Source organism: Haliotis cracherodii, unplaced genomic scaffold (genome assembly GCF_022045235.1).
Source record: "Haliotis cracherodii isolate W230 unplaced genomic scaffold, xgHalCrac1.p SCAF_9, whole genome shotgun sequence".
NCBI classification, from domain to species: domain Eukaryota; kingdom Metazoa; phylum Mollusca; class Gastropoda; order Lepetellida; family Haliotidae; genus Haliotis; species Haliotis cracherodii.
Window position 1 is genome coordinate 44907771 of NW_027266343.1, and position 23863 is coordinate 44931633.

Below are 23863 nucleotides of genomic sequence, written 5' to 3' on the forward strand. Positions count from 1 at the left end.
CTATAGTTCCAAATATGAAGACAATCCAGTGATTAGTTCTTGAAATATCGCGGCAACAAACAGGTGGGACGTACGGACGGACGGACGGTCGTGAATACTATTTCCCCCGCTTCGCGCTTTCGCGCGGCGGGGGACAATATGTAATTAACGATGTTGACACAATGAACTGATAATTTCTTCAAAAATGAAAGATAAATAGAGTGCATAACATGCAGTTCAGAAGATTTTGTGAACAAATATATGACTAAGATTACAGTGAAATACGTTTTCGCAGTCGTTACTTGTGAACAAAAATATCTTGTCACGTTTTAACAGTTCTTGATGGCTCATGATGCCAATTACTGGATTGTCTTGATCAGAGTCGATTTTTTTAAAGGCCGCCATGACATAATTGAAATACTGCAGACTGCGGCCTTAAACAACAAACAACTTTTTAACCATATACGAGAGTTGGGGACACGGAAGGCCATCATGGTTGGACAATGATTTATTCTTTCTTTATTTATTCTAGTACGTATTATGACAATGAAGGTTCGTGTACACATGTACATATACAAACATCACACAACAAGGGTCCACACTAGACAGGTAGTAGCAGTATGTAACAACTGTCTTTCAACAAACTGACATAACGCTACCACTATACAACTAATTCTTCTTCATTCAAACTAGGACAAATTGACGAAACTCGCCATGGCTTCCTGCATCTAATTTGAAGCTTGAAACTCAATGATGTCCCCATTAAAATACTTCAGAATTTTTTTTACTAATCAAGAAACCAAATGAATCGACTCATCGCATCCCAATTTCGATGTACATGATGTCAATCACTGGATTGTCTGGTCCAGACTCGATTAATTAAAGACAGCCGTCATATCGCTGGAATATTGCTACGCGCGGCGTTAAACAAAAAAAATAAACAACTTTAAATATATACTGATTTTAAGATTGGCTTTCTCTACAAATGCATCCATTCAAATTCAAAATGTTCCTTAAATTCTAGGATACACACATGAATAGACGTTACAGAAGTAGTCCTAACATGATATATTACCTTATTGAGTAAGTTATTGTAACATGGGCATGTATACATGTTTTGTTACCTAGATCACAGTGTTGAGATTATCTGCGGAGTGGTCGGCAGCCTGATAGCCCTGGGTGGAGTCTGCTTCGTTGTCCTCTGGAGATGTAAGCGACCTAAAGCTCTCTGGAAGTAAGTTCACAGCGAATATGACTCTTTCTATAAAACCTACCTATACATGCGCTGTCGCCAGGCCCGGTATGGTTCGGTCCCCAGTAACCCAGAGCCGTAAGAGCCGACTATAGTGAGGATCAGGTGCTTACGATGATGTCTGGCTGTTTCTCTTTTTTGTCCTCAGCAACCATTGCTGTTCTTGTAAAAAACGACTAACGGGATCGGGTGGTCAGGCTCACTGATTTGGTTGATGCATGTCATCGTATCCCAATTGCGTTGATCGATGCTCATGATGTCAATCAATAGATTGTCTGGCTCAGACACGATTATTATACAGACCGCCGTCATTATTGGAATATTGCTGAGTGTGGCGTTAAATAACAACTACACACATACACAAACAAACAACCACTTCACTCATCAATATACAAACATAGTTCAGCCACAGAACTCTCGACTCTTTAGGATGATATATCAACCAAATAGTATGTAACATTAATCCATGTTAAGATTAATCGTCTTGCTTAGACTTAAAGCAAGATCATCTTAAAATGTTTCTGTCAGAAGTGGACATCACACTTCTACTTATCTTTCACAGAAATTTATGTTTAATACTTCAGGAATTTTTATTTTGGACGATTTAATAAAAATGCCATTTTATTTGTATTTACTTTTCATATTTAAAGTATATAATAATTTCAAAATCACCATTCGGTGCCATCATTGCTGTAATTATCTCATTCATCTGCCTGAAAAGATTTGAAGCAGAAGTTGAAATTCCGTTTCCACAGCAACGATGTCATTGCTGGTATGAATACTATTGTCAGAATGATGGATGTTGTTGCAGGTGGGTAGACACGAAGTTCGGACACAATTCTACCTCACCACAGAAGGGGCCCCTCCCTGTCTGGGGTGCACACGGTGGGAAGGGGAATGGAACACACCACCACCCCGGGAGTAAACCAGGAAACCCGTCCCATGGGGCACGACCTGGGCAGGGTAGACCGCCCGGGCGCTCTCCCAGTGGACACCCGGGAACCAAACACGTACCCCCAGGACACTGGACCAATCATGGTAATTCTCACGGCCATGGCCAAGGAAATGGCCACAGGGGACGTAATCCTGCAGGCTTGTCAGGTGGGCATGGCAACTCAGGCGGACACGGTCATGGGCGTCACAGCATTACTTCAGACTACGGTTCTCAGGAATCAATTGAATCGTTTCAGTTAGATCGCAACACCGGACCTCCTCCGGACGCTGTCCAAGGCGAGGTGTCTATGACAGCCCCAAGACGACTGAGCAGGAACCGATGAAGTAGTGAGTCAGTCTCAGATGTAGGGTGCCACGAGTGATTGTAATATTTATACATATCCCCGCGACAGGGCGTGCATCAAAGTAAAGGAAGCGAAACCTCAAGACACACAAGTCTTGCTTCAAATTTAAATAAGGTCATCAATGTGTATGTGTTACCTGTCCGTGACAATTATGTTGCCTGCATTGTAGAAATGACTGTTTTCAGTGTGATCTGTTTATTATTAGTCTCTTGCCGATATCGTAAGGATCATGTGACATGATGAATCGCGAGGTTAGCATCTTGCCATAAGTATCAAGAGGATATACAATGCATCGTGGCACCCTGAGACTGTCGACCATTGGCGTCACGGATTGACAGATTACTGAGTGAACTTTTGTTATAATAAATAATTCTGGTTAAAATATATGGATCAAGAGATGTAGCCAACATGTATTAAGTACGACAAAGCTAACACAATATGATTATTACACACATCTCTGTAGACAATTGAATCGGAGTGAAAGATCTGGTTATAATAAGATTAGCGCGAACGTTAACGGCAATAATTCTCAATGTCCAGAACAACGACGAAGATGCTTAGGGAACGGGATGCAGACGACTGTTTAAGCTGGAGTGGACATTTTGGCTTAAAACTCCTTTCCAAGTTATAAAAAAACGTATTTCGGTCTTCCTGTCACATGAGGACTGGTCATGATAGATCTTAAATACTGTCCAGTATAAAAGGTTTACTTACGTGTGTCTGTCTCTGACAGCGGTCGGGTAGCCTTGTGGTTAAAGCGTTCGCTCGACACGCCGAAGACACGGGTTCGATTCCCGACAGGGGTACAATGTGTGAAGCCCATTTCTGGTGTCCCCCGCCGTGATATTGCTGGAATATTGCTAAAAAAAAGGCGTAAATCCATACTCACTCACTCTGTCTCTGGCGTGATTCAGTCCATACATGGCAAAAGCAGTTTGGAAGTATAAGCACTCACTATGAAACCACACACTGGAATTTTGGAAAGAACTGACAGAAAGCAAAGAAATTTGTATGTGGTATAGCTAGTCCTGAAGGCAAGCAAAATTACAAAATATTGTGGGATTTTGAATCCTCATTCACGTTTTTATATCTGGACATAGGCTTCCAGTCACTTGTTACTTATCAGGAGTCAAAATTAACTATTCTTTTTCAAAGTGCTTTTTTCAGATCTGTCGGCATCATGGTTATTGAAATTGGCTTCATATTCATAGCGAATGAGGCAAAGCACCAACAGTTTGGTCTACCATTTCTGACATTGATAGACTTTGGAAACCCTCATAGTTACATGAAGATAAATGGATTGTTTTTTAAAGATATGCTTGAACACTGTATATACAATTCAACGACCACAGCAGGCAATATCATTGATAGTTGGCTTGTTTGTGTAGCGTGCTTTGTAATTATTGTGATGTATCAATGTAACAAATAATTATGTTAGCTTTTGACAATTCCAGTTTGTGACGAAATGGAGCCTAGGCTCATTGATATTACTATCTATAATCTCATAAAGCTGTTCATGCACTTTTTATTAGAAATTTGTTCTTATTCAAATATTACTGTCTCTAGCAATGGGTGAGTTGGGTTCAATGGCACCGTGAACAATATTTCAGTTATATCAGTGCGGTAGCTTTATTTGAGAGGAAAGCATGAAGTCTTGGGCATTTTCCACTTTGGTTTGTTTGTTTGTTGTTTAACGCCGTACTCAGCAATATTCCAGCTATATGGCAACGGTCTGTAAATAATCGAGTCTGGACCAGATATTCCAGTGATTGATATAATAAGCATCGATCTACGCAATTGGGATGCGAGTACATGCACCAGGTCACCGAGCCTGATCACCCGACCCCGTTAGTCGCCTCTTACGACAAGCGTACTTGCCTTTAACGGCAAGCATGGGTTGCTGAGAACCTATTCTGACCAGGATCTTCACGGGTGTACCACTTTGGTGAAACCCCGGTGCATGGGTATGGTGCTGACACAACCCAGAAACATGATCAGGGTAATTCTCGGATTCCGACTTACAATCATAGGATTCTGACATACCTATGATCGGTGGCTGCACTGTGTTAAATATACAACCCTTTACAGAACTAATATCTAGGTCAAGTTGAATGGGGGGCACGGGTGGCCCAGTCGTCTAAGGCGCAGCGATTCGCTGGGCAGAGTTGCGTCCCTTGGGCACGCCAGAAACCTATGATTGTGGGTACGAATCCCGGTTCGCCCCAATTATGTTTCTAGGTTTGTCAGCACCATACCCGTGCTCGTGGGTTTCACAGAAGTGGTTAACGTCTGAGACCTGCATCACTTCGGGCTTTCCTCCCACATCAAGCTGACACGCCGTGATATAACTGGAACACTGTTAAAAGCGGCGTTAAAACCAACTCACTCACTCACTCCAGTTGATTGGACGAGTTCCACACCTGGCTAACACCACAAGAAATGAGCTATTTATCACAGCGAAAGGGGCATGGATACCTTCAACCAATGTCACAGAAGCTTCGGTTCCGTTCAATGGCGCGATTTGGATATCACAGTGTTGCGCACCCAAACTCACTCCGATGTCAAGTGAAATTAGGTTTATTGTCGGGTTCAAGATTTTTGTACTTATATAGCGACGTGCACGCATGTTTGTGTGGCTTCTTGTACTAGTCCAGACTTATAGTGTTAAACCACCGAGATACTATGCCGCAGTATACCACTGATACCCACTCAGACACACTACAGGGATTCAGAGCCCTCCTGTCGCCAGGCAGAGCAAAATCAAGTACGCTTTAACGTCTTTTTGATATGACGCCAGCTGGGATTGATTAACGTAACTTCATTTGAGAGGAAAGCATGAAGTCTTAGGCATTTATCACTTTGGTTGGTTTGTTGTTTAACCTCGCATTCAGTGTTGCAGCTATATGCAGCTATCCATGTGTGCCCGTTGGGATTCTAGGTAGGAATACTGGTCCCCATCAACCTATAGATGTCGTAAGAGGCGACAAAATGATCTCTAACCAGGCCAGGTGACTTAGTTGACAGCATGTTGTTGTATTTCAATGCGTGGATCGATGCTCACGACGTCAGTTACTAGATTGTTTGGTTCAGACTAGAACATTTCAAAGCCACCAGGATATAGCTGAAATATTGCTAAGTACCGTGTTAAACAACAAACAACTTTTTATGATGTAAGAGTGAGTGAGTGAGTTGGGTTTAACGCCGCTTTTAACAGTATTCCAGTTATATCAGGGCGTGTCAGCAGTGATGCAGGTCTAAGACGTTTACCACTTTGGTGAAACCCATGAGCACGGGTATGGTGCTGACACACCTAGAAACATAATTGGGGCAAACCGGGATTCGAACCCACAATCTTAGATTTCTGGCGTGTCCAAGGGACGCAACTCTGCACAGCGAATCACTGCGCCTAAGACGACTGGGTCACCCATGCCCCCTTATGATGTAAGTGAATTAGGGACAAGAAGGGCCAGCATGGTTGGACAATGATTTATTTCTGTCTGCTGAAACACAGGATGATTGTATAGTACGTATTATGACAATGAAGGTCCATGTACACATGTATATATACAAACATCACACAACAAGGGTCCACACTAGACAGGTAGTAGCAGTATGTAACAACTGTCTTTCAACAAACTGACATAACACTACCACTATACAACTAATTCTTCTTCATTCAAACAAAGTCAAATTTATTATACTCCCCGAAGTTTCCTGGACATAATTGGAACCTTGGCACAAGTTCAAAGATGATCCCATTTAGATATAATTTACTTATCCCACAAAAGAAATCAAAAGAATGGTCCCATTTCATTGTATGTCTTCCCAATTTCTTTTGAAATTGACAGACAGTCACTCAAGTTAAAGGATGCCCAGGACCTAGTAGAAAAACTAAAGATTTCAATAAACCTCACTACCAATGAACTCAACCATAATACAGATCTGGTTGAGTATCTCCCCTATTCCAGTAAGACCAATGTTATTCTTATTACATTACTTTTTTCTATTAAAAAAGACCCATACCACAAGTTTCATTTCTGACACTTCTTCGTAACTGAGATATCTTTAGCAGTGTCGAAACTAATATCAAAATTGGTATGAATCGTTGAATACAAATGATTTAAACTTAGTTGTAATCTTCGCAAACGTCCATACACAAACATGGTCAAAAGAAATCTCTTAATAGAAATCATGCACTTGAAGTATCACTAAACACTAAATAACTGACCTAAAACTAATCATGGAACAGCTAGTGATATTTGAGCCTCTTACAGATTGTGGTAGATTACTACCAGACACCTAGTGTTGTCACTGATTTTCAGTGATCCATTCATTTTTTTTATCAATATTTTGCCTTTTGTGCCGAAAGGAATCTGTTTCAAAAGATAATCGAGACTGGATATTCTGGCCTAGAAATTTTGAATAATTTATTATCTGACATAACCTTTCTATCTCACATGATTCACACGAACTAACACACTTGATATCCTCCCAGATTGGGTTCTGTTAATGCAACAGCACTGTAGCTCACCTTGGCGTATAAGATACACATATTTCATCAGCTTTCTGCATCAACACAAACAGTCATGTAGATCACTAATCTATTGTGGAATATAGGGTTCAAAGTCAAAGTATTATGAAGGTTTCACACTTAGCTCAGTACCTTCTGAAACGAATGAAAAATCATCTACTAACAACCAAACTGAATTCAGAATCATAATATCTTGATTACATTTGAAGCTACTTAGTCACTGTCAGTCACACACAACTTCCGCTTCCTTGTGGGTTCTAAGAAGATGCATCAAGTTCTGAAAACTATTTTTTCCCAAATTTGAATAAACATTACCTCATCATTGGACTGTCAAGAATAAGGTCCAGTTTCCAGGAAAAGACATTATTAGTGAGGACAATGAACAAATAGGCTATGCCAGAAGCTGACAAGAAATTAAGTCCAAATGAACAAGATGCACCAACAAAGACCATGAGGCAAAAATAATGAGTTATGGAGTAAATGGAAATCAAAAGGTTGTCATAGAAACAGCCATAAATTATTTTGAATTATTATTCCTTACAGTGTAATCCTACCATCTAGTGTTATACACAAAGAAGCATGGTATGCAATGCCATGAACATGCAATGAGTGGGTGAGTGAGAGGGGTTTACACTGCTTAGAGCAGTTTTTCATTCATATCAGTGTGTCAGCTCGATGTGAGAGAAAAGCTTGAAGTGACGAAGGTCTGAGATGTTTACCAGTTAGATGAAACCCATGAGCAAAATAATGGGGCTGACAAACCTAGAAACATCAGGTCATTTCTGGGATTCGACCAATGATCATCTGTTTCTGTTACACCTAAGTGATGCAACCCTGCAAAGCAATTTGAGACAGAGAGGACTGGAACTTGTATTCCTCATCAAATTACAGAAGCTAAAGGCGGTTTGCCTCCTGACTTGCATCCATTTTCCCATGTAGATATACACATTGTAATTAGTGTCGTGTGCAACTGAGACAATGTCTCTATGAAATGAGGGTAACCAATACCAGTTCAATAGCAAGAAATCACTGTGGTTTGAACAACTTGAATCAAACTGGCTAGGACTGCCAATTTGTCAAAGATGAGCCCTCCCTTTAAACACTCTCCAGTGCTCACTACACAAAATCTCAGTGCAGGCGACTTTAACTGTACCTAAGTTTAAAACATGTGAAGTTACTTGAATGTGTAGTGACTCAAGAGTTACAATGAGGTAATATAGACTTGGGTGAAAAGCAGATCATATAAACAACATTAAACAAGAAATCACTGAGCAATGAGCTAAGGAATCACAGCCAAATGTTTTTAACCTGGAACATCTGAAATAGTAACAATGACTTTAGAATAAGAAACATTCCAGAGATAAACAAATATAGGTGAGAACAGATGGAGAGTTAATTACAGGTGAAGACAGGTGTAAAGATAATTACAGGTGAGAGGACCACAACACAACAAACAGGTGGGATGGTCAAGCAGATTTAGGAAAGGCATTCTAATGTCATTTTCACATACTGAAGACTGTTCATGAATCAGTAGTTGAACTATTGTATATCCACTGGTGGTGTTTAAAATAGCTTGATTGTAAAGTTGAGACCTTGATTCCTGACTTTGAGTGGGTGAGTGAGTGAGCTTTTAGCAATGTTCCAGCAATATCACGGCGGGGAACACCAGAGATGGGTTTCACACATTGTACCCATGTCAGGAATCAACCCGGGTCTTCTGCGTGACGAGCGAACGCTTTAACCACCAGGCTACCCGACCGCCCCCCCCCCCCTGACTTTGAAGTCTTTTGTATCTTTCTTTGTTGTTTACTGCCACAAGTAGTAATATGATGGTGGCCCGTTGAGTCTGGACCAGACAATCCAGTGATTGATAGTATGAGCAAACAGCTAATTCTGTTTGGGTATGGTTGCACGCAATCAATAAAGTCATCGAGTCTGACCTCCCAATCCACATGGCTGAGTCTTATGATCAGCATAGATTGAGACCAGTTCAAACCCGAAATCTCTACATGGTCTAACTTGAAGGGTGTGATATAGCTTCTCAACCCTGGCGATAACATTACAATACTTTCCTAAATCAGCTTGACACTTCACCTTTCAAAGATGTTCACAAAACAGCTCAACATCCCTCAACTAAATATACATTAATAAGATACATGTAACAATATATACATCAACATTGCACACACACATACATCATGTCTCACATAATCACACTAATAATGGCACTATTCCAGTTCAGTCAGGAATGCTTGAAGAAGAGAATACATTACGGAGTTGAGTTTTAATACATAAAGATTCATACTGTGTAAGAAAATATACACAAAACAATAGTTTCCTGCATGCTGACATAGACATATTCACACCCATAACCCATTACACAAGCTTAGATCTGTGATTGTAAAATATGATTTAAGAGAGTTAGCATTGTGCATGACTAACATCACCACTGGTTGTGCTTCATGTTTGATTGATGAGGTTAGGTTTTGTGCTGGTAAAATATGATTTAAGGATCACATCTTAAGGGTTAGAACGAAACTCAAAAGCCTTACTAGCCGGGGGTAAAGATAAATCCCCTTGTAATGTTAAAACAATTGGGAAAATTTGCACTAGCCCACAGGCATTTGTAGTAGCCCCTGGCTAACACGGTAGAGTTAAGTTCTAACCCTGCATTTTTAGCACTGAATGGTATTCACAACATAAAATATGTGGTTAATTGATCATTCTTCTATAAGAAAAGACTACAGATGATTGCAATATATGATTTAACTGCAAGGGAAAGCAATTATTTTATTACATGCTGCTCAAGCAATGAGTTGCCCCAAATATTCCAGCTATGACATTGTGAATGTAATTAATGTTGAAAATGTTTTAACTGCACATGCAACATGTTATGATTTCCATAAGACACAATTATTACAATTTTGTCCGATATAAACATAATTCACATTTGAAGATTATGTTTGAAAGCTTGTGATTTTTTTCACATAAATTCAAAGAGACATGAATTGTATTTTTTTTATAACAAGCCAAATACTTCACAAAGCAGACACTTCCAATTCCATCATTAGCAAATTATTTATGTTGAGCATAGGAGCAATGCACATAATATAAAGGCTTCATATTTCAGTTTATCATGTAGAATTAAAAAAAAGTAATCCATTTTCATTTAACATCTACAAGCTCACTAACACAGATATGTATTGACATGCATGTATTTGTAAAACAAAGCTGCAATACATTGTATTTCAATCAGTGAACCCTGCATACAGATTTATAAATATATTGGCTATCACAAACCACATCAAAATCCAACACTGATTTTATCTTCATGTTGATAATGAATTTCAGAAATATACTGATAACAATTCTTTGAACGTTGCATCTAGTATATTACTAACTAGGAATGTAAGTGCAGATGTCGCCATAAACAAATCATAGAAGCTTGATCATTTTCATATCTTATTTGAGGTCACATGATCTTACTGATGATGCTTACAACATGCCATCACACTTGAGTGAGTGAGTGAGTTGGATTTAACGCCGCTTTTAACAGTATTACAGTTATATCGTGGAGTGTCAGCTTAATGTGGGAGGAAAGCCCGAAGTGATGCAGGTCTCAGACGTTTACCACTTCGGTGAAACCCACGAGCACGGGTATGGTGCTGACAAACCTAGAAACATAATTGGGGCGAATCGGGATTTGAACCCATAATCATAGGTTTCTGGCACATCCGAAGGGACACAATTCTGCACAGCGAATTGCGGTGCCTCAGACGACTGGGCCACCCGTGCCCCCCATCACACATGAGCAGCGAACATCAATAATTCAAAGCTATTTACTCCTTGCACATACAGTGTCAGTGTGTTAACTAAGCACAAATACTGAATAAATAACCATATATTTACACACAAGTCTTCAAAATCTTTGTAGATATTTGGTAGGAAATGTTTGATAAATGCCATCCTCGATTATCCAGGGTATTATATTTTCATTTTATTGTGATAATTGGCCTGGACCATTTGCCATCAAGGTTTCCTTTCGCAAGTTTGGTTTGTTTGTTTGTTCTTTAAAGCCACACACAGCAATAATTCAGCTTTAAGATGTGAGGTGAAATTGAGTTTAACGTCTCGTCCAAGATTATTGCACTTATACAGAGACGTGAATGCATGCATGCGTGTGAGTGTGTGTGTGTGTGTGTCTGCTTGTAGTAGTCGGACTAATGCCAATTTATAGTATTAGCACACTGAGATACCATGCCACAGTTTAACATGAATACCCCACTCAGATACAGTATACTGACTCAAAGCCGACCAGTCCTTGTTTTAGCCCCTTAATGCTGAGCACCAGCCAGGGTAACAACAAGTACCATCTTTTAACGTCTCTTGGTATGACGCGACCGGGGATCGAACCCCAAACCTTCCGCTCTCCAGGCAGACGCTCCTTCCCAGCTTTAAGACGATGTTCTGTAAATAATTAAGTCTGGACCAGACAATCTAGTGATTGATATCATGAGCATGATCCACGCAAATTTGGATACAATGACATGCATGAATCAAGTCAGCGAGCCTGATCACCTGATCATGTTTCCATCTCCAACTTGGCATCACAGTGTAATCTGATTGGGTGACTATTATTAGCAGTGTGTATTTCAGTAATAAATGGTCCTGGGTATTAATCCTAATATGATGGAGATATAATACCCTAGATAGTGGAAGATGGACAAAAGCAGCACAGAGGTTAATGTGATGCCCAGTAAGTTTTTACACTGATACAATCCTTTAATCTGGAATAATGCAATCATGTTTAGAACAATACCTCATTAAAACATCATACAAATGGATATCGTGTGACAACTTTTACATAAAACAGAAATATGACTGAAAACAATTATGGTTACACATTGTCTGGGGGAGATTACGAGTCTGTGATGTGATGAAATTCTTGTGATGTGATTGGCAATAGCTGATTGTTAAAAATGTATTTACTCAAAGATGATCTGATTAATTTTTATGAACATGGAGCAAGCAACATAATTTCCTGAAAACAATCTCCAAAACAAATTGATAAAGCAACAATTGTGACAGCTTTCTCCTGTAGTGCTATGATTATTGGAACTTTCCTAAAACGCCATAGATTACTCTGTCAAATGGGGCCCCGTTGTGATATATTAAACACTGCACTCAGTAATAATCCAGCTATACGACAGCCAGTAAATAATCAAGTTGGACCAGAAAATCCAGTGATTGACATAATGAGCAACAATCAATGCCATTGGGGTAAGTTGACATGTCATCAACCAAGTCACTTAGCCTGACCACCCTTTCCATCATAGGATACTAGGACCAATTCTAACCAGGAATCATCACGGCTTAGGATGCTTTTGACGAAAGTAGTTGTTCATAGCCATTCATGAAGTAATGGTCACGCAATGCTCCCACCACCCTACATACACGTCATCTGCAGTGGTGCAGGGATTATGCATGACTCACACACAGTGACGCTGAAACAAATACCATGCTCCGGTATCGATGAAGATAGTAACAAGATGGAGAAAATACCAATAGTGGGCCTGAGAATGATTTCCAACAAGGATACGAAAATAGATAATTTGCCAAATTTTGTCACTTTTTCATGACCCTTAGAAAGCTTGCCCAGTCGCAAGGAAATGTTATCACAAATATTATCAATAACCTCATAATGAAATGACTGTTTGTATATATTAGTAACCCTGTTTACATTTTGAAAAGTACATTCAGGATCCATCAATCCCCTGAACCTGTCCCTGTGATGGTAAATCTACCTGATTGGCCCCAGTCCCCATGCCAATAATGGCAGGACCTTTCAAGGTTATTCTGAGATTGCCGCAGCATACATGTTTTGTCTTTGCATTAAAGAGATAAATACCCTGAACATGATACAGGAATTGTTCCAACACTGCAAAGTAAATGTGGCAATACATACCCAAAGGGAAACTTTGTAAAATTACATCACATTTCATCATGAAATTAGATTACCTAGGCTGCTTCCTTCACAACACGGTTCATAGTCAGACTAGCCAATCACAACACTCCAACTATCACCACCAACTGGCCCATCTGCAACTCACAGCGGTAGAAAACTTACATTTTTAGTCAATTAGTGAGTGAGTGAGTGAATATATTTTTACGCAACACCATCCTAAAATAGCCCTCTGATTGGATGAGACATGGGTACAATGTGTATATGACCCTGACATTACAATGCAACAAATATGTACAATTACAGCCTATTACACATTGTTTCCAAGCTAAGACAGTGATGAATATTTATGTTTCAGCAAAATCAATAACAAGCCTTGAAATGAAGCTACAATTCTTTAACAATGGAAGTGTTTAATTTGCACGAAGACGCCCCTTTAGCTTGTTTTGAACTCTAACCTCTACATCTTCAGCATTACAAGGTTACATGCTAAATCTTGGTTTCAGTTTCAGGAAGAGTGATGTTCGCTATTGCTCCATCAGCAATATTTCAGCTACAGAAGAGATAATTATTATGCACTTTCCAAACTGCTATAGAAGTCACAGCACTCCCTGGAATCATATTGAAATATCACTTCTGTACATCCACCTTGGTAACAATAACACATGAATCAAAACACACAAGCTTGTACACATCTCCATAAAAATACATCAACATGTATATTTACACTCAGTTCTCATACACCTTGAGATACCTGTTCTTGTTCTCTGAGATCAATTTGAGAAAAAAAAAGTTATTCCCCACATCAGCATCTAAAAGCAACATCAACACTGACTTCACTCTCTGTTACAGAGACTCCTTCTGCATAGACCAGTTAATATAGAAGATAGTTAAAGTCTTCCACTGCAGAAGGGGTAAATAGCTCTGAGAAGTCATCCAACCTGTCATTGTCAGTGTTATTACATACCAGGGATTTATCTACACCTGCTCAGAGGCCGATATTTGGCAGCAAGTCTGCAGTAAATGAGCGTAATAAATCCCAATTTGAATTCCTCAGAATTGATAAAATTTAGAACAGCCAAAAATCCAATTTTGGGGTAAAAAAAAAAAGTCTTGGTTCTCAGGCATCACATCATAAAGTCTGCTGCACGTTTCGTTTTTATTTCCATCTTTTAAAAAAAACACCATAAAAATCCTAATACTTAAAACAATGTGATCCAATATAGCATACAGTTACTTCCCTTTACATGCGCACTGCTGTTTTACTGCGCATCTCGTGTTATGGTCATGGTGGCAATAGGAGTTTGTATGCTTGTTAATGTACAGAGGCCCTTTCCCAGGTTGATGGTACACAACAGTTTATTGGTTACATATAGTTTGAACAAGCAAAAAAAACAAAAACACCGCCATCCCTCACTGTATTTTCAAAGGTCATTGCTTGAGAACCATTTCTTTTATTTTTATAAGCCTTGAATCTATCACAAATTTTTCCAATTTTCTAACAAGGGCACTTACTTTGGAATCCTAGATAAACTTCTGTATATATACCACCTGCCTCCATCACCATACATTTGGCCACTATGCGAAATATATCAAGCCACAGCCCAGTTTCAGCAAGAGGAAAACATTCAAGTGCTGAACCTAATGAATGCTCAGATTACCTGGACAATATTTGTTCTGCAACGTGTGACCTAACCTTGCAGTCAGTTACTCAACACATGGCTTCTGTACCTGAGTGAGTATGGTTATACACCACTTTTAGCAATATTCCAGAAATTGAACACTAGAAATGGGCTTCACGCATTGTACCCATGTGGGTAATCAAACCCCGGTTTTCGGCGTGACGAGTGAACGTTTCAACCACAAGGCTACCCGACCGTCCCTGCTTCTATAACAGGAAGTGGTAGGTTCACACAAAGTTCCTGCACGGAGTAGGGTCATTTGACTTGCATGTGTTCCATACTACTTCATTTCATTACCCAACTAAAAAAGATGAAACACTGTGCCAGCTGTATGTATTCATGGGGGCCAGGGACAAAGTGATGCGTGAAGTTATGACAATGACACTGAGAGAATTTCTTTAACAAACAACATTATGTTGATATTTACATGGACTTGGATTGTCTGTCAAGTGTTATAATAGTACTGCCATGTGCCATTACTGACTTCAAGCTGTTTTAGTGAAAATCATAACAATATGATATGCAACAACAGCAATCTCATGCCTACAGTTAAAACACATCAAATATAAGACAAGTTATTGGTCATGATGAGTGCAAAAAACTCTGGTATCCAGACCAAAACAGACTGCCTGGCTAGCATGCTGTTTCTAGTAATGAAGGAGTCCCAATACTGACTATATGTGGGACGTCCTTGCCATGAATCAGCCTTGATAGTCAATAAACCACTGCATCATTCCGTCTAGTACCATGGCATCTGGGAAATCCTAGTCAAGAGTGTTTTGAATCTCATTAATCAATAAAACACTACCACCATTTCTTTTCAAGTTACATTTCGTTATTTCTTATATTCAGGGCTGCTTTTGACACATTACCTCAATCAACCATCTGTACCATGGCATCTGGGAAGTCCTAGCCAAGAGTCTTGAATCTCATTAATCAATAAAACACTGCCACCATTCCTTCCTAAGTTACATTCTGTTTATTTCTTACATTCAGAGCTCCATCAACTAACTCTCACATGGCATATGATATTCATTCCCATGATTACAGAGGTTGAGGGGGCCTAGACTTGTCACACATGCATATGGTACTATCTGACCTCACGAACTCTGTGCCCATTTTCGGGCTACCCTCATCAGTCTTGTCCGTTCCCGTTATGTTGAAATAACTGTGTAACTTGTTGTACTTGTATACATAATATCAATATTTTACCCTCCAAACAACTGTTTATTTTTGGCCATGACGTTCTTTAAACTTGATACTAACCCTCCCTGCCATGTCTCTGGTCCTTGATTCTAGTCACCCTGCCATGCACAATAACTAGGCCACCAGAAACACTAGTTTGATATCACATTAAGCTTTGTTCCACTACAAAAATATAAATAAATGGCTACAAAGACAACACAAATGCTACAGCATGAATATGCATTAACGTTTGGCAAGGAGTCATTGATAACTTGACACTAAATGCTTGAAACAATGTGAGGGGCTATGTGAGGCAGTTGACAAGATCGTGGTACCATGGGTTGGCTGTGCCACACAGTCTGGGGGTGCTATGTGAGGCAGTTGACAAGATCCTGGAACTGTGAGTCGGGCTGTGCCATGGCCTGAGGGTGTTACGCGGGGTAGTTGACAAGATCCTGGAACTGTGAGTCGGGCTGTGCCACAGCCTGGGGGTGTTATGCGGGGCAGTTGACAAGATCCTGGAACTGTGAGTCGGGCTGTGCCATGGCCTGGGGGTGCTATGTGAGGCAGTTGACAAGATCCTGGAACTGTGAATCGGCTGTGCCACGGCCTGGGGTGTTACGCGGGGCAGTTGACAAGATCCTATTACCGTGAGTCGGGCTGTGCCACGGCCTGGGGGTGCTATATGAGGCAGTTGACAAGATCCTGGAACTGTGAGTCAGGCTGTGCCACGGCTTGGGGGTGTTACGCAGGGCAGTTGACAAGATCCTGGTACCACGAGTTGGGCTGTGGCATGGCCTCAAGGTACTATGTGAGGCAGTTGACAAGATCCTGGTACCACGAGTTGGGCTGTGGCATGGCCTCAAGGTACTATGTGAGGCAGTTGACAAGATCCTGGTACCACGAGTTGGGCTGTGGCATGGCCTCAAGGTACTATGTGAGGCAGTTGACAAGATCCTGGTACCACGAGTTGGGCTGTGGCATGGCCTCAAGGTACTATGTGAGGCAGTTGACAAGATCCTGGTACCACAAGTTGGGCTGTGGCATGGCCTCAAGGTACTATGTGAGGCAGTTGACAAGATCCTGGTAAGGGGAGTCGGGCTGTGCCACAGCCTGGAATGTCGACACGAACACGTGGAGGTCCTCGGTCAGCTGACTTTTAAAGTCCAGGGCTGAAAGACAGAACAACTTCCTGTCTATCGTCTCCATCTTACCCATCCGACCAATCACATGTGGAAATCTGAGGGTAAAGGTCAAGGAAACAGAATCCATACATAAGCTGGAATAAATCAAATACAGCTGCAGTCATCCATCAGCCATAGGGTTAGTCAGCAAACTTACAGGATATAAGACTTGTGTATAATGATTCTATACAATTACTTCAAACTTTCTGTTGTTAAGGATACAATGCTTTGAGCCACTGATTGGTGGAGGCACTTATGAAGAAACAGGTGAGACTCCACATTGCCATGGCAACAGGTGATCGCTGAGTGAAGTTGGAGAGCGACAACATCACCCAGTCCCTCACTAGACTCTGCTGGTTCTGCTGATGCAAGTTGTTGAATACCTACAATAAATCAAATTTATCAAAACCTAATTCAAGAGTTGTTTCTAAATACAATCAATATAGGACTTATATTCGCAAACATGACATCAATAAATTGTCATTGTTAACAAAACAGCACTCTCAGAATAGGCAGCGTTGGAAATGGGCACTAGTCCCGAAGTCCTTGCCAAACTGCCCAATAATTAAGGGATCATAAGGAATAGTAGAAATCTGCTGTTTGTAAGGGTTTTTCTATATGTTGTCATTATAAGGACTAGTGGCATAAAAATGTTAGTTTCTACCGCTGATAGGTAACGTAGAAAAAAAGCCATTTTCTGCATCATTAGCAGAAAGATAAAGAGGCAAGGCCAGTTACCTGAAAGACGACTTTGGCAATGAGCTGTGGGTAGGGTTGTTGGCTGGAGAGGAACTCCCCGATCACTTTGTTCATGATGTCTTGTGGTGGGAAGAAGTCGGCTAGGAATGCTGGGAGGAGACGCGTAATCACCCGGGCCTCGTATGGGTAGCCTTTCTTTATTCTGTAAAAAGTTACAAAAACATACTACAAGTTTATTGGAATAGGGCAATAGGTCAGGTTAAAAAAAGCATTTCTTGGTTTGAAGTATCATGATAATATATAAATACTGCTAATAAATACCCACTTTGTAGCCAGGATGAAGGATGAGGTGTAATTACTTATATCAACACAGATTCCTGGTGTATCACACCTGTCAAAGAGCACTGTGACTCTCTCCATGGCCAGGATGAAGGATGAGGTGTAATTACTTGAGTCAACACAGATTCCTGGTGTATCACACCTGTCAAAGAGCACCGTGACTCTCTCCATGGCCAGGATGAAGGATGAGGTGTAATTACTTGTGTCAACACAGATTCCTGGTGTATCTCACCTGTCAAAGAGCACTGTGACCCTCTCTATGGCCAGGATGAAGGATGAGGTGTGATTACTTATATCAACACAGATTCCTGGTGTATCTCACCTGTCAAAGAGCACTATGACCCTCTCTATGGCCATGATGAAGGATGAGGTGTGATTATTATATTAACACACGTCCTAGGCATATCTCACCTGTCAAACAGTACTGTAACCCTCTCCATGGCCAGGATGAGAGATTCTGGGTCCTGGTACACGAAGGAGAAGCCGTTGTCTGAGAATATTGGCTCCATCTCGTCACGAGGACGGGGGCTGTACTGATCAAACTGCTTGCCTGGAACACAGAGTTTAACTGCTCAGGGATACAAACAACAGGTGTGGTTAAACATGCAACAATACACAATAACAGGCAAAGTAGACACAATTTATGGATAACAACTTTATACAGGTCGACTTTTGGTAGAGATTCCTATACCCTCTTGCTTGACAATGGCATAAGGATCTGACCTAAAACGTCAATATTAAATATACTAGTATATCATTATCCATAATTTCGGTCTACTTTGTCATCCATAAACTTCTAAGTGCCATCAAACAATTCATTTATGTAATACTTGGCTAGATTTGTCAGCAACATACCCATGCTCGTATCACAACGTGTCAGCATAATGTGGGAGGAAAGCCTGAATGCGATGAAGATCTCAAGACTTGGTGAAATCCAGGAGCTGAGTGCAGACAAACCAAGTAACAAAATCAGGGCCAATCTAAGACTCAAACCCAGGTTTCTGGAAAGCCTAATTGCAGTGGTTTAGATGGCCATGACTCCTCCCTGTTTTCATAGAAACGCTGATGTCACATTAGCAACTTACTGCTTCTTAACACTCACCAGAGTACATACAGGTGAACATCAGCCCCAGTGCTGCCAGCGCCCTCTGTGGACTCGGCAGACACAGCCTGGAATACAGATGCAAGAAATGTAGAACCATAACAACTGACATCTGTATTTTCTAATGTGAAAGTGAGTGAGTATGGTGTTACTTCACATGTTCTCATTGCACCTATGTGGGGAATCAAACCACACAAACCCCAGGGGTTAAAGTATTTACTGACCTGTGAAGATTACGGGGTAGAATAGGTCTTCAGCAACCCATGCTTGCCGTAAAAGGCGACCATGCATGTCGTAAAAGGCGACTAACGGGATCGGGTGGTCAGGCTCGCTGACTTGGTTGATGCATGTCATGGATCCAAATTGCGTGCATCGATGATAATGATAGTAATTACTGGAGTGTCTGGTCCAGACTCGATTATATAGCTGGAATATTGCTGAGTGCGGCGTTAAACAACAAACCAACCAACCAACTAAAGTATTTACTTATGCATATCTGCAAAAATTAGTTGTGGGGACGGGGCCTAAGGACCCAGGTTTGATTTTCCACTTGTGATTTTGTCCCCACCATTTCAGGCTTCCCCCTATGAATACAGCCGTAACTAAATAACTCACACCGTGACCAATTAGTCAATGACTCACAGCTTCGTGTTATTCTTCTGTCAAAAGATTCAAGTGTTTCCTACCTGTCCATGCTCAACTTCATAATGGTCTCCATGTCGCCCCGAGAGAGGACGTCCGTCAACAGGAGGCGTTCTGTCCCCTTCATGATCGTGAGGAACACGGCAGTCGAGACACTGTCCTCACTCCCCGACGCTGTGCTCACAGCAAGCTGTAAAGAAATCATCATTGTGAGTGAGTGAGTGAGTGAGTGAGTGAGTGAGTGAGTGAGTGAGTGAGTGAGTGAGTGAGTGAGTGTTCTGTTTTACGCTACTTTTAGCAACATTTCAGCAATATCACAAAGGGGATACCGGAAATGGGCTTCACACATAGTACCCATGTGTGGAATCGAACCTGGATCTTTGGCATGATGAGTGAAGATATTAACCACTCCCCATCATCATTGTATGTAACATGTAACAAGTAATAGGTCGTCTGTTGATGGAGAAATCTTCACTGAAATAGTTGTTCACAAAGGCATCCCTCACCAGGGATTTATCTAGGATTCTTTACCAAGGTATTTTGAGATAGCATTTAATGCAATAATATAAAACAAAGTATAAAAACCTGTTCCTATCTATAGGTCATGCCATAAGAGGATACAGGTTTCTTCTACAAAGCCATAAAATTAGGTTAGTTACATATATTAAAACTTTGTAACATGAATTGGGAAATGATTGGTTTGAAATTGGGAATTAATAATGACATTTGTTGCATACTTGGGGCCTCTGAGCAGGTGTAGATAAATCCCTGTTCCCTGTAAAGAGGTTTTTTCCACCTGTTTTGGGACCAGATACAAATACACACCGTAAGCATTTTGCTTGGGAACTCTGCATCACGGAGGTCGTCGTGGTAGTTCTCCAGCACGTAGAATGCGACGGCCCACATTGTCAGTTCAAACTGTTGACTTGTGATGCAGGCACTGAAAAATGATACAAGTATTTTCCATAACCAGGACAGTCAGTGGGTATGGTTTTATACCGCTTTTAGCAATATTCCAACAATATCACGGTGGGGGACACCAGAAATGGGCTTCACATAACCGGGACACAAGATGCTTGAAGCGCACAATCACAGTGAAAGAGTTAATCTTAGAAGGCGCTCAGAAACAGATGACTTTTCAGACGAGATTCGAAGAGTAAAATCTCAGTTGTAAAGGGTTGATTGGTTGGTTTGTTGTTTAACGCCGCACTCAGCAATATTCCAGCTATATGACTGCGGTCTGTAAATAATCGAGTCTGGACCAGACAATCCAGTGATTAATATCATGAGCATCGATCCATTGGGATCGATGAAGTTGTAAAGGGAGATTATTCCACTCTGTGGTGGTGGTGAAAGAGAAGAACTGATGGCTAAAGTTGACAATTTTGAGTCCAGAGGAATTTGATTCAGATCAGTGATCTTGTTGGAGTGTATCTGGTAATGATACCAATCAAATACCAATTAACCTGAGGCAAATCAAACCCGGAATAATGAGCATAGCCTTTTTCTATTTGTGACCAAAACCAATCAGATCAGCAATGGTATTGAAATAAACCAAAGTATCCCACTGACAAACATGAACTTACTTGCTGACTGCCGACAGGTGCTTGAGCAGGAAGTCTGTGACTAAAGGGAGAATACTCTTGGTGAGATCAGCAATGTTAGCCTCTAATAAATAAAGCATGCCATGTAACGTGGAGACTTTGCTGGGGAGGTGTGTGCTCTTCAGACCCACATCAATAAGCTTCACAACTCTCTCAGCTACAGAGCTATCCTGGATAAAGAAATAGAAAGAAAAGAATAAAGACCTTACTTTGTGTAACGTTCATTTTTGTGTCAGAAAACAATTCATAGCTTGGATATAAATTTCTTTTTTTATTGGTTTACAAATCTGTCCACACAATGAAAGGTGGACCAACAAAGCAATTCTGAACAGAATAATATTTATCATCATATCATAAATCGTGTATACAATATTTTTTACTGTAACATCGACAAAACTAAAACTTTGTGAACACTGCACATAGGGCAACATATTAAGATATAAAATACAAAAACACATGTGTAAACCAGGAAATAACAAAGACTGGTATCATCAAATAGTAGTGTAAACGAAAGGGGGGCACTGAGATCATTTCTTGATGTCTTTGTGGGAACCCCATCTACAACAGCTTAATTTGACATAAGAACACACGACTGTCTATTAAGGAAAGAGTCATCAGGACACCAACAAGACTATACTCACTGCACCGACCACAGCAACAGCTTTACAGATGCCGACATTGAGATACTGGGTGACCAGCTCATCCTCCGAGGGGTGTGTCTTGTGGACATCCAGCAGTGTGTCCAGCATCAGTTCAAACTGCTCCCGCTCCATGAACAGGTCAGACAGACACACGATCTAGAAGGGAGCATTCATTAATCCATTATTACTGGGCTCAGCCAGGCACACAATCCTGATGGTAACATTCATTCATCCATTATTACAGGGGTCAGACAGGCATACGATCAATAAGGGAGTATTCATTAATACATTATTACAGGGGCCTAACAGGCATATGGTCTCGACGTGAGCATTCATTAACCCATTATTACTAGGGTCAGATAGGCATATGATGTAGATGGGTGCATTCATTAATCCATTATTACAGGGGAAAGACAGGCCGGCATATGACCTAGGCGGAAGCATTCATTAACCTGTTACTACTGGGTCAGATAGGCACATGATCTAGATGGGAGCATTTTATAAATCCATTATTACAGACGTCAGACAGGTACATGATCTAGGAAGTGCATTCATTATTCTAATATCACAGGGGGTACATATTCTTGGGGGAGCATTCATTACTTTAATATTACAGGGGTCAGAGAGGCACACAATCTAAAGGGGTGCATATCCTTTAACATGGAATATATTTATTACTTTGACTTCATGGCAGGAAGGGTACACAGACTTTCTTCTAATAAAGCCGTTCGGGGCATTGTGGGGTGGAGTCCAGGTATGTTGTTTCAAAATATGATTGTTTTTGTTGTTGACTAATAAATTCAATTTCGTTAAAAGACAAGAAGTGACATAACTTGTTTCTGGCAGCCTTCATACATCAGGTGTCTTGTGATCTATTTTCAACAACTTACACAACTACTAATTGCCAAATCACAAAACCTACCCCTCCTTTTCCCAAAAGCTGTAACTGCACTAGTATCACGACAAACTAAAACCATTAGGGAAATAGCAATGATGCGATCCTGGTCTTACCGACTCCACAACTGCGTTGATGAGCATGAGAGGTGGCCTGGAGTTGGAGTCACAGGCCAGCCAGGGTGTGTACAGCTCCAGCAGGAACTGGAGGCAGGAGTGGATGTCCAGGCCGCTCAGCGTGATGGATCTCTCCTGGGACTTGATGGGAGACAGTGGAATGTTGGCTCGCACCTGCTCCTGGAGCGGACTGTCCATGGAGTCCGTTGTGTCGGACTCGGACATGTTGGTTTCAAGTGTCCCAACCACTGACCAGATAGCTTCCAGGGAGATCTGGAGAAGGATGCGGAAGATGATGGTGAAAGCTGTCCCGGATACTGAGGGCTACTGCTGTGACATTATGGTGATAGTACAAAGACAGTCAGTGCCAAAAGGATTTGAGTCTACTAGCTGGAATTTACTACTTGACATGATTTCCAGGAGATACTTATGTTAATAAATGAGTGAGTGAGTATGGTTTTATGCCGCTTTTAGCAATATCACAGGTGGGGACACCTGAAATTGGCTTCACACACTGTACCCATGTAGGGAATCAAACCCAGGTTTTTGGCGTGGCGAGGGAACACTTTATCCACTAGACTACCCCACCACCTCTGTTAAAATATGAAGTGCCATTGAGCAATGCAAATTGCAATGCACTGATAGAATTAACAATGAGGGCAATTCTAGAAGTCTTACAGGTTTATCTTGTTGGAGATTATTGGGACTCAAAGTACAGCATACAGCTTTTCATAGTGGCCTGATGAGTGATA

At 40.9% G+C, this 23863-nt stretch overlaps 2 protein-coding genes across 3 annotated transcripts in view; one reads left to right on the plus strand and one right to left on the minus strand.

The window, feature by feature from the left end:
* The window catches only part of LOC139452149 (zinc metalloproteinase-disintegrin-like MTP8), a 41512-nt gene extending 39004 nt beyond the window's left edge, over nucleotides 1–2508 (plus strand). Inside the window, exons 22-23 of the mRNA XM_071233491.1 lie at nucleotides 1108–1213; nucleotides 2043–2508. Coding sequence (XP_071089592.1) covers nucleotides 1108–1213; nucleotides 2043–2508 — 572 coding nt within the window. The remainder of the gene's footprint in view (nucleotides 1–1107; nucleotides 1214–2042) is intronic.
* A 3501-nt stretch (nucleotides 2509–6009) lies between these two features.
* LOC139452707 (huntingtin-like) overlaps nucleotides 6010–23863 on the minus strand; it is a 63354-nt gene continuing 45500 nt past the window's right edge. For both annotated transcript variants that reach the window (XM_071234276.1, XM_071234275.1), the window contains exons 44-53: nucleotides 23112–23384; nucleotides 22101–22256; nucleotides 21442–21629; nucleotides 20681–20795; nucleotides 19900–20045; nucleotides 19214–19281; nucleotides 18523–18661; nucleotides 17812–17974; nucleotides 17296–17456; nucleotides 6010–17129 (exon numbers count right to left, since the gene is read on the minus strand). In XM_071234276.1, coding sequence (XP_071090377.1) covers nucleotides 16949–17129; nucleotides 17296–17456; nucleotides 17812–17974; nucleotides 18523–18661; nucleotides 19214–19281; nucleotides 19900–20045; nucleotides 20681–20795; nucleotides 21442–21629; nucleotides 22101–22256; nucleotides 23112–23384 — 1590 coding nt within the window. In that variant the 3' untranslated portion in view covers nucleotides 6010–16948. The remainder of the gene's footprint in view (nucleotides 17130–17295; nucleotides 17457–17811; nucleotides 17975–18522; nucleotides 18662–19213; nucleotides 19282–19899; nucleotides 20046–20680; nucleotides 20796–21441; nucleotides 21630–22100; nucleotides 22257–23111; nucleotides 23385–23863) is intronic.